The following is a 14,301-nucleotide window of genomic DNA, read 5'->3' as shown; positions in this document are numbered from 1 at the left end:
TAGACTTAAATTTAACCTCAGTATCTCTGCTATGCTCTCTGGCTTCGGGGTAGCTCTGTCAGTCTACCGGGATCTCATTAATGTAACTTAAAGTTTATTTATTTAAAGCGGCTTTTTCTCAAAGGCAGAGACCACATCTTGTTATGGTCCTGACATACCGCTCTCGTTTCATCTACTTTCATAACATTCACCATGCTCGTTTGACCCATACCTTCTCTACCACGTATTAGTTATCGTAATAGTACTCGAAACCTCCGACGTAACACTAAATATGAGATAGGAGATGGACACATCTTCTATTTTCTCCTGGTCTTCTCCCTCGGTTTCCTTTCTCCTTAAGTAGCATTACCTGCTCACAGAAGGATACCAAAGCATTCCCTATCTCATCACTGCCGACCGTTAAACTGAGCTTCTTATAATTAGCGCAATTTGTTTTGGATTGAATCTCCAAATGAAAGCATTCTAATATGTTTTAAAGTATTCTTATAACACCACAACATAGTAAGGAGTGATCTGTTTAACATTGTAACAAAGTAATTTCGGTTCCCAAACGATCCGGTCGAACAAGGCTGAGTAATTTCGCACAATCGAAATTAAATTCGTTAATAGGAAAATTGTAAAGGGTAATTCTGGGCGCATTGCTTGCAAAGCTGTCTACGGTATGTTTGACAATGACAGTTTTTGTTGGTTTCTTTATTTATTACTGAAATTCTTTACCATAGATAAATCTAATAGAATCGTGGTTTGCTTTATGTAAAATATAATAAATTGCGGTGTATAAAACAATGCATTAGTTAGAAAAAAAACTCCATAAAGAAACATTATATTTACATTAAAATGACACGATATTAACATTGCTTTTGAACAAAATATATGGGATTGTTTTTTAGGTTATAAGATTCATCATATAAATAAGCTATAAGATTTATTGAGACCAGAGTAGAGGTTTATGTTTTCTTCCTTTAAGTCTTAAGATTAAGCACTATAACGAAATCCAATCGAAGGCTCCTAGGCTAGGCATTTCCAATTTCTCCACGCGACCTTTTTCACTCGGATGTCACATGCTCAACAAACGAGGTGTCTTTGTTCAACAAACGTAATTAGAAAATTCCCAAATGACGTCCTATTTTGCTTTTCGTCGGATTTCAGAAGTTCCGCTGCGACTGGACTCGTAAATTAGTTTTATTCCGGTTTGACCTCACTCAAAGTTGGAGTTTAGATTCAAATAGTACTTATAATACTGGAAAAAATCACGTGATTCTATACTGATCATTAATTAAAATATTTTTTGTCATCTTAGTCGTTGTCTTCGTAATCTTATTTTGAAATAATAATAAAACTTTATTCATGCCAGAAATATGGTTGTGACAACATTGTTCTAACAAGATCTGTGATCATTAATTTTGGTATTAATATGCGTACATGAATAATATTAAACTGGTGGAGGTACAACGCCATATAATTTACAGAGTATTTTACTTAACAAGCAGGGTGTTAGTGGGTTTTCTTTGCCTCACGTAAATTTTTGGACATACTAATAAGACATACTAGTTTCCTCGTGATGTTTTTCCTTCTCCTAAGTGCTAATTGCTCACATATAAAGGAAACTGCATTCAACACCTTTGGTTCAAACGTAATAGTTAAGTTTAGTTAATTAAACATTTTGATAATCTCATATTTCACCACTAAGCTAATACTCTATATTCATGAAAACATTAATGGAATTCTAATCAGCAATTTAAAAAAATAAGCATTTGTTTTTTTCAAATGATGTCATTATCAAGTAATTTCTGAAATCACTTTAAATTAGCATAAATGATGACAACTTTCGTTTTTCTTAAATTAATTACAACTTTTTATCTACAAAATGAAAACTCAATTGGTTTATTAATTAGACAAACGTCGTACACAATTAGATCTTGTCGTTTTGGAAATACTTTGTTAATTTATTTGAAATAATTAGGAAAGTACCGCAAAGTAAAGCATCTAGGGTAAAACCACGGGGTGGGGTGATACCCCACTCATATGTTTAGGTATATCCAGGTAAATTATTTTGCTACTTGTTATATAAACTATTTGAAAGCCATAATTGCGTGTCTCCTTGTAATTTCCAATTTTTAGTAGTGAATATGTTTCATAGCTAAATTGCTTCGTAGTCTAAGACGACTATCAAGACATGTCAAGTAAGTGCGTGCTCCTATTTCACCATGCCTCCTGCTGATTTCACGTGGATCGTGGTGTAATGGTTTCAGCTCCTTACATACGTTGAGTAATACAAAAAAAACGTGGCGATTAAAAAGAGTGGCGGAGAGTTTATTGCCAGTTCTTCTCTTCCGTTCTACGCCCTTGGTTTGAGAACTGGCAGTAAATTTAAAATTAGAAGTATTTTAATGTATATTTCTTTTTTTGACGTTCATAAGTGTACATTGTGTTACTTATATGAATAAATCTTTTTTGACTTTGTCCTCATTTTTTAAAATTGATTTAAATAATAATAATGAATATTGTTAGCTTCTAATATCAATTTAATTAAATTCTAAACATTTTTATAACATATTCTTAAGAATCTTGCTACAAGTGCGCATGTGCAATAGTTACTCATTTGACTCGTTCGATTGTTTACGAGTTGTTACGAATTGACTCGACCATTTTCCCGAAGTGGGATGGTCGAGTCGGAGGAGGGAGTTGTGATTATAAAAGAGGTTGTGACACATGCGCACGGGCCTTTTTTTCTTCGTACAAGTTCGAAGTTATACAGTTCACGTAAAATCAGTGAAGTAATTATAGTGAATTAAGTCGTCATTGAAGTGTTTAATTTCCTACCCTAAGAACTAAATCAACTACCGCTAACAATATTATTATTAATAATTTTAATATTATATCTTAAGGTTAGTTATTGGTTTTTGTTATATAATTTGTGTAAGTAGTATTATGTTATTTTTATTTTATTTTGAATAATAAAGAATTTTAAAATTTATATCATGCTTCATACGTATAATTTATATTTTCAATTTTCATTTAAAAGTTTACCTACAAATAATAATAAAATTTGTTGTTTAACAACATTGAATGCAAACAAAAAGCTGATCACTACTCTACGGTCTACGATAATTTTAGTTAGAAAAAGCAGTTAGTATAGTTTATTTGCGGGTAGTTTTGATGGAAATTAAAGTGGTCGTGTAATAGCGTCGCCCGGTTAAACGAATATGCCCTTGAGGAAATCCTATGTAGATAAACCATATGGAAAATAAGTACTTAACTTATTCGGAATTTAATTAAGAATATGGAAATCGACTGGCTATTGTGTGTTTTCATTCCTAAATAATCGTTCGAATTCGTTTGTTCGAATCTTGTCTTTGCACCAATGTATTTTTAATGTTTTGAACTCAAATATATTTGCCATTAATGATTGATGATAATTGTAGAATCTGACGCAAAGATTTGTAAAGGGCCGAAGAACCAAGCGCAAGTAATGTTATGTAAGGCATAAACAAGTACTAGAAGGGGTTAAAAATATTTTTTGAATAATTTGAATTTTTTATGTTTCGACAAATTGTAAATGCCAAAATTATAATGCAAACTCGCGGCCCGTCATTCACAAATGGACATAAATGTCACCTATATTACTAAAGGATAAATAATATCATTCTATGGTAACATTATTTACCTGAATTAAGTTCTGTGATTTTTTTTTTGTATGGAGATATATATATATATACGCTATGGATTATAGCTAACGTAAAATTAGGGGTAGTGGGGTTGCGGAACCGAGAATTTAAAAATTATTTATAAGTATGGTAAAAATAAAAGGCTCATACTAGCTTCAATTATGATTGATTACATTTTGTTAACGCTTCTAATTAGTATGAAAAATATTAGATGTAACTTACCAAAAGTTGGGTTACATAACTCCTGTATCATTAAAAATACTTTGCATTTCTTAAAAATTAAATATTCAACTCTATTTAAAGTAAAAAATAAATACAGCACATATCATGTTAAGTGCCACTTATAAGCGTAATGCTTAGCTTCACAAGTCATATCTCAGTTCTATGCATCCGCCAGAACCTTACGACCGCTGAAATCGACAAGCGCAAAGATATGCAGACCCACTCAGCAAACCAAGCGTGTGATGTGCTTGATATATTAATGTTGTATACTAGTGACTTTGAACATGGTACGTTTTCAAATGATAAAAACATTTTTTAAATATTAACGTACATAATGCTTGTGTTTTTTTAATTCAACAAAAATGCTACTGTACAGTATAAAGTTACAAAAAAGGCGCTTTTTTCTATTCACTTAGATTGACATTTACAGTCGAAATGTAGCACTTTTTTTAAATCTAGCTAATTCCCCGATTATGTTGTCGTCATATACATGAATATCATATCTATAAATAATTTATTTACGAACGAAAAAATAAGTCACGCAGGTCAACTAGTTCGCATATTATAATTAAAGTCTGTTTATGAAAGGCTAAAAAACTGTGAAAGCAGAACAATTGAACCATAAAGCTCAGGTGACTTATAGTTAAAAGGGCAATGGTCCAAGGCAATCATTGCGGTTAACCGACCATCAAAGGCTCTTGAGGTGAACGATTTGAATTCGGTTTTGATATATTTTCCGTATTTTCTTACCGGGAAATTCTACTTCGTAATATATGGTTACGTAATGTCTGTGTAGATAGGTCATTGACATTTTAAATTTAGTTTTAGTAAAGTTGTATAGAAACAGTTATGTATATATGTAAGTTTGAGTTACATATAAAAAATACACTGGAAAATTGAATAATGGTTAGTGTCTGGACGAAGTTTTTTTTTATTCTAGGTTCGCGTGGCTTTAATATCATATTCCAATGACGCTAGAACCCATTTTTGGTCATATGTTAAACGTATTTATAGACAACTAGCTGCCACCACGAACTTCTTTTCGCCGTAATTTTTACTTAGCCTACCTTTTTAGTAGCTACATAACAACATTTGGAACAATTTGCTACGCTACCCCACCGCATAGAGACTAGCACTTTTCTGGAATAAAAAATCTAAGTACTAAATAAATAAATGTTTTTGTGTTATACTTCTTTTGGCGCGTTAGGTATTAATTATGACAGTATTTTTTTCTATTGTTAGTGTCGTTTTTTCGACAAACGTAAAATACGGCGACAGATAAAAATTTTATCTTTTTACACCAAAGAAATATAACTTCTAACTGTGCACATAAGTTCACACAGGATTTTTTCCAATTTTACTTTACATAAAATTCTTCTTTGGAGTTCAAGGTATATATATTAAAAAGAATTACTTAAATTCGTCCAGCCGTCTTCAAGTTTTGCGCTTAACAAATTTTGCCATTCCTTTTTATTTATATAGATATAATATATCACTGTAGATAGATATATTGTCTTCTATGTTCAAACATACCAATGTCCCCTCAATGTCAGTCACCTAGCCAGTGGTAATTGCACAAAGAGAGATAATTTACTAGTCGGGCCTGGAATTCACGACATATTTATTTTGATAAATACCATTTTACCCACACTTTTGCTTTAATTACATGACAAAGTCACGAACAGATAGTTATTAATATAAGTGATACTCATTAATAGTGTATAAATTTTAACGCAAAATAGTATAATGATACATGAACATTATAATATTCGTAATTTTCGATGCATTACAGATAATCTCGTAGCATTATACATGATTTTATCGCTTCAATAGCTCTTTAAACTGCATTAACACGTTTGTTTTCATTATCACTTTAATATTTATACTATGTATATTAATATTATGAAGCTGAAGAGATGGACTATTAGGTTAAAGCACTTTTTTCCATATTATCAAAATAACATGTCAAATGGGTGTTAGTTTTGTACGCTAAATACAATTAAGTCAAGCACGTATGTCATTAATATTTCATTACTTTGTGTTCTGCAGTATGGACCCCTTTTGCGTATCTTCCTGAACTTCTATTTCTCAATCTGCTCTTCAGGATCTGTTTAAATCAAATCAAAAGACGTTTATCAGTTTAGATACGTCTTAGCTTGTGAATGTCTAAAAAGTGTACAAGATTCGCAAATTTTGAACCCAAATTCATTGCTACATCTATTTCACCCCAGAAATCTTTACGAAGTCGTCAGCCGTGGTTTCGACTGTCCGTATTTTATCATTTTATTAGCTGTAATACGTAGGTTAGCGCATCGGTGATTATAATTGTCTAGGACATTCACGCTGCGTAAATGTTTAAAGATTGAAGAGAAATCTTTTACTATACGATGGAACTATCTTAAAAAGACCGAAAACCCATTTGCTATAGAGATATAATGTGCAAGATACATATTGAAGTTGACTCAATGAAATTTTATATTTGATATTTTGTTCTAAAATAATTCTCCTCACATTAATATCTACAAATATGATATTAATTCTAATCTAAATAAATGATTGTTACTCATGTATAAGTAGTATTCTAATGTACCAAGTTTGTATTTAAAAGCAAAGTTACGCCATAACCACAGCTAAAGACAAACAAGTAAACATGTTTTATATTTGAACAGATTTGGTGTTTATGGTAAAGAAGAGTTATTTGAGGTTTTTAAAAAATATTATTATTAGTACAATTTTAAATGTCTATTTTTACTTGCGAAGGATTTGTACAATGCTCTTGTGACTAAATATAATTTTGTTATTAGAGACATAATTAACAATCACGAGACACCTTTAAAAACAATCTTTCACATAACAAATGGTGTTTTTCAAAGATTATCACATGAAAATGACTAATGACAGAATTTGTTCATTTCAAATTGTTAATGTGCACTCCTAACTAATTTACACTATGTTTGTTTAACTATTGACATATTTAACATTTCACTTAGGATTACTGTGATATGCGAATTTACACTTTATGTCGATTAAATACAGCTTGTGTCTTAGAACGTAATTTTAAATATATTTGTCTTTCGATAGATCAACTGGGGTTATGTTGTCATTTCGGCTACGTTTCTGACAGACGATTTAATTTTTCATTCTGATGATATGTAAGGGGATGGAATTTATTTAAAGCTGTGTGATTTGGTCTATTTATGGAAATAAAAATATTAAAAGAAAGTTCATTTTTTTGTGTACAACAAAATAAAGAAAATGTAAATTCAAAACAAGTTTTAACTTTCAAGACCTGTTCATATCTGTGATAGTTTTTGCTATTATGTATTTAATTTGCTATGCTTATGTGTGTAATTATGTATATTTTATTATATTTATGGTCTCTTGACCTTATTTGTATTAATTTTGGTTATCAAGTAACTAATCTAATATGCCGCTAATTATAAATTTAAAAAGTACCAAGTTTACACAATATTTCGCTTTTCCTCCAGTAAAAGAAGTAAGCTGACTTCTGCTGACTAAGCAACTGCACCGGTCACTAGCCTCTTATTTACAACGCTTTATACAAAAATTTCGCGTCAAACTAAAGAATGTACAACTGTATGGTAAACGAAATATATCACGATGTTGCGACAAAATGGAAATGTGCTGTACGGAAACTCATTTGAATGCCGTGTGCTAAGACATGCCTATAGGTACTTACTTGAGAGGAATGTCAGGCTAGCTTGGATCTTTATCGCTTGGATATTCACGTTCTGCCGTTTACATATACTTAGATTAAGTTCAGTGACCCGGGAAACTTGATTCTAATCTGTTTTAAATTTGGAACCATTTAAATAAAACAATTTATCAACCATGTGTCGTCGCGTCTTGTAATTAGAGGGTTTACTAGTCTGGCGAATTTATGGTCTGGCAACTCTAGTTGTAATTTTAAATAATGTCTATGGATTGATTTGTGAGTAGTAGACAACTTGGGAACCAAAAATGCATTAAAATAATTATAAATAATAGTATAGCAATCAACAAATACAGGCTTTCTACGAATCTTTATATTTTTTAATTTGCAGGAAAATGTTTTATGAACAATTTAAAAAATAACATACATAGAAATTAAAACCCATATATTGGCTTTTTGTAAAATTGTTTTTATTTCTTCGTAGCACTTCTACGATTGTAGCACCTTCGAGGTACTTTCAAATTAAGTATTTTTATTAGCAAGCTACGCATTACAATGTAGCAGCTACTAACTACTGAGAAACAATATGATATTCATTATACATTCTAATTTACGTACTAAGATTTTTAAAATTCAGCAAATTGTATAAAATACATGTTATAAAATATGCAAAAATGCTCTAACTTGTGAGGTAAAGATAAAATGTTAAAAGGCACCCAACTGACTCCACTTTTCAGAACAAACTGTATAATAAAAGTTAGCAAGTGATTTTCATCTCCATAAGAGAACACGTTAACTTCAGGAGCATGTGGTGTCCTAGAAACTATTTTGTAAGGCTTTTATCTCATTTTCTCGTGAAGTGAAAAGTTAACTAAAGTTCCTAAACAACAGGTGCTTTGGGTGTCAAGATATTAGTCCCTTTTTTTAAACAGTCTCCCAAAAAGCATTTCCATATTCAAAGGGCTATATTTCTTCACTTGCAAAGTGTTGTAATGCCAGCAACCGACCAACTTTTCTCCCGCATTTCATAAATGTGTTGAAATAAATTTTATATCTACGAAGTGGTTCGAAAACCTTAAATAAACTAAAAATTCTTTCATAATGACATAGCGTTGTTAAAATTCGTGAAGTTATTTGGAAACCTTTTAACTCATTGAAAATTTAACTCATTTTGTTTATGACACGCGCTCGATATCACTACTCGAGAATAATTCAGTAGCCGATGCACCCTCTATATTGCCTATGGGATGAAGTTTCTTCAGACGCCGAACGGATAGCCGCGGGGTGTCGGGCATCGTAGGGCGGAGCTACGTAGCGCCGTTCAGTCGGTGGGCAACCGTCACACGGACCGCTCGCCCATCGTAACCGCGAAACCCGCTCTAATGCCACGCGACTCGCGATGTTACGGCCAACCTGTGAATATTTATGACGCGAGCCATTACGCCTCATTATAAATGGCACTGCAGAAGTCGATGCCTCGGTTTACGTATACTTTCATAAAATGCCAATAATAAAAACTATTGTGAAAAAACTTGAACGTCGAATTTTTAATCACATTATAGTGTATGTGCTGTTGTATTACTATGCCATCGAGAGGAGCAACGCATCTGAAATGCCACACGAGTGCGCTTACCGCAGCTCCGAAACGGAAACGTCGGAAAATGCGGTTTTGTTCTGCAAAATTCGAACTATAAGCAGCCTGGATAATTTACTACAAAACATCAGCCGGACATATCTCGACGATGTCACGTCATTACATGTCCAGTGCAGTGAAATACTTTTCTTTGAGAGCACACTCGCAGCGCACACGGACAAGGCGTCGGGGAAAAATTCAAATCTTGGAAAGCTTCGAAATCTTATAATAGATAAGTGTAAGATACGTCAGATTCCGGCGCGGGCTTTCGATAATTTCAAGGACCTAAAACGGCTACACGTGACTACGCAGAACAGTGAATGGTCTGCGATGACTATGGAGTTACACGAACAGGCATTCATTGGTTTAAGTGAGTTAATTGAATTAGATTTAAGTGACAATAACATTTGGTGCACAAAACCTGACACATTCTGTTCCTTATACAGTTTAAAAACATTAAATTTTAGCAATAATCACATTCAAAATATTAAAACTCTCGGATTTTCAGACTCCTTACGTGAACTAAATTTAAGTGTAAAAAGTTGTAATTTAGTTTTAGAAACGCTCGATATGTCTTTTAATGATTTGATTGTTGTACCAGATTATAGCTTATCAAAGCTAAGATCTTTAACAAAATTGTTTCTCCAAAATAACGCTATATCATCTATAGAGGGTGGTTCACTCCAAGGTCTTATTAATTTAGAAGTAATCAATTTATCCAATAACTTTCTTAATATAATTCCCTTGGACATTTTTCTAGACACAAAGTTATTAAAAGAGATTAATTTGAGTAACAACACTATAAATTCCTTACAACCGGGTTTGTTTGGGGGAATGGAACAGCTCCAAACATTAGATTTGTCTCGTAACGATTTAACTAGTCAGTGGATCAGTAAGGGTATATTTGTAGGGCTATTGCGTATGGTTATATTAAATATATCGTATAATAGGTTGACACGAGTAGATCGTTATACGTTTCAGGATTTGTATAGTTTACAAAAATTGAATTTGGAACATAATGAGATAATAGCCATCGATGAGCACGCTTTTGAGGAGCTGCGTAATTTGCACTCCCTCACATTGTCACACAATAAACTCATTCACATACACACACATTTATTTACAGATTTACACGTATTACACGAAATATTTTTGGATAATAATAGAATTAGACATATTGATGAGAATGCGTTTGACAATATAACAACTATAGAAGATTTGGGCTTAAACGATAACATGCTATCATCAATTCCAACTTCGATTCGTAAACTTCGGTCTTTGAGGTCTTTAGATATTGGCAATAACAATATAACACATTTGAACAGAGAGAATTTCCACGGGCTCACCGAACTTTTTGGCTTACGTCTTGTTGATAATAAAGTGACGAGTCTAAATGAAAATACTTTTGAACATTTGCCGCAGCTACAGGTACTTAATTTAGCCTCAAACAAAATCAAGTACGTGGCTCAAGGCTGCTTTCGTAATAACGTCAACTTAAAATTATTGCGCATGGACGGCAACGACATTTCTGAGATAGATGGAATTTTTAATACATTAAATAGCTTGGTGTGGCTCAATATTTCAGCGAATAAAATATCTTCCTTTGAGTTTTCAACTTTTCCAAATACTCTTGAATGGTTAGACTTACACATGAACGCTATAACTGATTTCGTGAACGATGATATGTTCTCTAATACGAATATAAAATTGTTAGATTTAAGTTACAATAACATAAGCCAAATAACGTCTACATCAATACCAAAAACTGTGGAAAAACTTTACTTGAACGATAATAATATTCATTACATTGAAATAGGTTCCTTTTCAAAGCTACAAAAACTGTCAACAGTGACATTAAATAACAACAAACTTGTACAATTCGACATGAACGCTTTCAGGTTAGATCAAATAGATGAAGATAGTGACTTGCCCGAGTTCTTTATAAGCGGAAACCCATTTGTTTGTGACTGTTCAATGGAATGGATTCAGCGCATCAATTATTTGAGTCACAATCGACAATACCCACGTGTGTTGGATCTTGATAAAGCCTTTTGTTCATTGGTACATTCGCGAGCAAAAGAAAAAAAGGTGATTATTGATATGTCACCATCGGACTTTCTCTGTCCGTATGAAAGTCATTGTTTTGCCCTATGCCATTGTTGTGACTTTGTAGCTTGTGATTGTGAAATGATTTGTCCAAATAACTGTAAATGCTTTCACGACATCACATGGAATGCTAACGTAGTTGATTGCTCTAATGCTGGCTACACTCAAGTACCGGACAGAATACCAATGGACGCTACAGAAATATATCTGGATGGCAATAATATACATAATTTGAGAAACCATGCTTTTATTGGTAAAAAGAAACTTCAAGTTTTGTATTTAAATAATACCGAATTAAAAGATGTAAATAATCAAACATTTAAAGGTATAGACTCTTTGAGAGTTTTGCATTTAGAGAATAATAAATTAGTAGAGTTAAAAGGCGACGAATTTGTACATTTAAATAATTTAAATGAGCTGTATTTGGACCACAACGCTATCGAGCACGTAGCCAGTAATACATTTTCTTCGTTAAAATCTCTCTCGGTACTTAAAATTGATGATAATAAACTAATTAACTTTTTCCCTTGGAAGTTATTAGCTTCGTCGTCTAAAGGAATTGCTCACGTTTCTATCGAAGGTAATCGTTATTCATGTGATTGCAAAAGTATCGCTGAGTTAGACTCATGGCTGCGAAAGGACCCAGGAGATCCTGAAAAAATGTTGTGTACAGATAGCAAAGGCCAACCCACAAAGATAACAATCGCCTCAGTTCTAAGCCATTGTAAGGATTATATGGGTTCATTAGGTGACTCTAGTATTTTAAAGGATGAAATAGTCTCAAAATCCGTTTTCCTCCCGGATAGTTATTTCGCCATTGCCAGCGGAATAATAATTGTAATTGTGTTAATATCGTTAATTGGCGCAATTTTTTACGCATTCAGATACGACGTAAGTGATTGGCTATACACTAATTATGGCGTGCCACTTTTCAAGGAGCAGACGTGCCCTAATGTCGAACATATATTAGAAGGAAACTCCCATATGTACGAATATTATGTGATATGTAATACCAAAGATACTAGTTTTGTACATAATAACATTATGGCGGAAATAGAATTTAGAAAGATGTCAGCCAAAAAACTGTTAATGAATGAGTCCACTTTGAACATTTTGACCTTAGATAGTTTCTCTAAATGCCCAAAGTTATCTAAACGCCTCCTAATTGTTTTGACTACACATTTCATTTGCAACGATCTATGCGATATTCATTTCAAAAATATGTTCTATAGTTACTTAAAATCGCTGAACCGTAGCGAAATAAACAAAATTATATTTATAAAAATAGTTGATAACAATCAGATTAACGACGAGTTAGGTTTCGTGTTGGATAAATTTAAGAATATATCGTGGAGCGATCTACGTTTTTGGGATAAATTTGTGGCATTACTCAATTCAACCGATACTATTATAACCGTAAAAGGTTCTGAGAAAAGCGTATTTAAGAAGTCATTACGAAAGACCCCAACGCTGAGATACACGACAATGCCCGTCTCAAACGATAGTTGCTCAAAGCAGAATTTCACGAATTCTTTACAATTCTCTAAGAGGCATGAGGAGGAGTCCTCACAAAATGAAAGTTCACCTTCATCTGATATGTACGGGGAAGGGAACAATTCCAACAATAGTTACATGTCGATCGACAGGACATGTTCTCGGTTTAATTATGACCTTAGGAAATCCCCTAGTAGCGGTCATGTCTATTCAAGAGTGGAGGATATTTCCCCTACCATACCCCGCTCAATTACAGGCAACTCGGCAAAAGGCCGCACTTACTTCGTTTGATTTACTTTAAAACACGCCTTTTCATACACATTACTGTATATAACCCGCTTGAAACACTTTTGTCAATTTATTATACGTAATATTAATATGTTCAGTGAAATTATATTAAGAAATACATCGTACACAATCCATAAGAAAGTCATAAGTCTGATAAGAATTTTAGTACTGATTGTATCGCAAGGAATGTCTTATATCTATGGCGAAAAACACGATAATTTATCAAACGCATATTTGAAATCTAGTCGAAGTCAATAGTTACATATTTATTCGCTTGTTTTGTAACCTCACTGTAAAATAACACCAAATTATCGATGATTAAGCTTGTATTAATTTTAGTACCTTAATTTTTATGTTTTGTACCGACTTGTATCACTTTATAACGAAAATAACATAGGGCATTGCATTGCTCTCGCTAAGCGAAATTACTTAGAATATTTATTTTAATTAAGAATTCTATTAAATAAGTTGTATATTTAGATGTATACTTGTGAGATTAAGTTTTCGACAAGTCATGTTGTTTGTATGAAAAAATATAAAATAATAAATAAAAAAAAAAACATTTATTTTGTTATTTACGTTTCTGAAAATCCATAGTTTTTATTGCATTTATACTATTTTTAATATGAATTCTTTATCCGCAATTGTATTTTTTCGTATTTTAAATGTACATACTTTAGTTTCATATAACTAAATGAGTTTTGAGCAGATATTATTTTTAAACTAATCCTAACTTCAAAAATTCAATATCACTTATTCATATAGGTAACAATGAACACTTATGAACGTCAAAAACAGAAATGTATAGGAAATACTTCTAATAGTACATTTACTGTCAGTTCTAAAATCAAGGGCGTAGAACGAAAGAGAAAAACTGGCGATAAACTCTCCGCCACTCTTTTTCATCGCCCAGGTGTTGTTTTACACAACGTATGTAAGGAGCTGCAACAATTACAGCATATTCCACATGACATCTCAAGTAATTAATAAAAATAATAATAAAAATAATAAAATAAATAAATATCTTTAAACTAATGAAAGCCTTTTGAAGGGAGATGAAGCAATTATGAAATAAATGTTTTTTGGGAAAGTTATCCTGCTCAAAGCTCATATATGTAAATCAACACTTACTAAGCTATTACTAAGGAATTAATGAATGGTGTATATAAAATTTGCAATGTTATTGTTTATATTGATGGTCGCTTATTTTTAATATT

The 14,301-nt window shown here is 32.4% G+C and overlaps 1 protein-coding gene across 1 annotated transcript; it reads left to right on the top strand.

Annotated features, from left to right (window-relative positions):
- The first annotated feature begins 8,912 nt into the window (after window positions 1-8,912).
- On the top strand, window positions 8,913-13,606 carry LOC123713605 (toll-like receptor 6). Its single transcript, XM_045667356.1, has one exon. The coding sequence runs from the start codon at window positions 9,065-9,067 to the stop codon at window positions 13,085-13,087; it is 4,023 nt and encodes a 1,340-aa protein (XP_045523312.1). The 5' UTR covers window positions 8,913-9,064; the 3' UTR covers window positions 13,088-13,606.
- Window positions 13,607-14,301: the final 695 nt, after the last annotated feature.

This window comes from Pieris brassicae, chromosome 8 (assembly GCF_905147105.1).
Source record: "Pieris brassicae chromosome 8, ilPieBrab1.1, whole genome shotgun sequence".
Taxonomy (NCBI): Eukaryota; Metazoa; Arthropoda; class Insecta; order Lepidoptera; family Pieridae; genus Pieris; species Pieris brassicae.
Note: the sequence above shows the minus strand (reverse complement) of the source record. Positions and strands in the feature narration are given on the sequence as shown.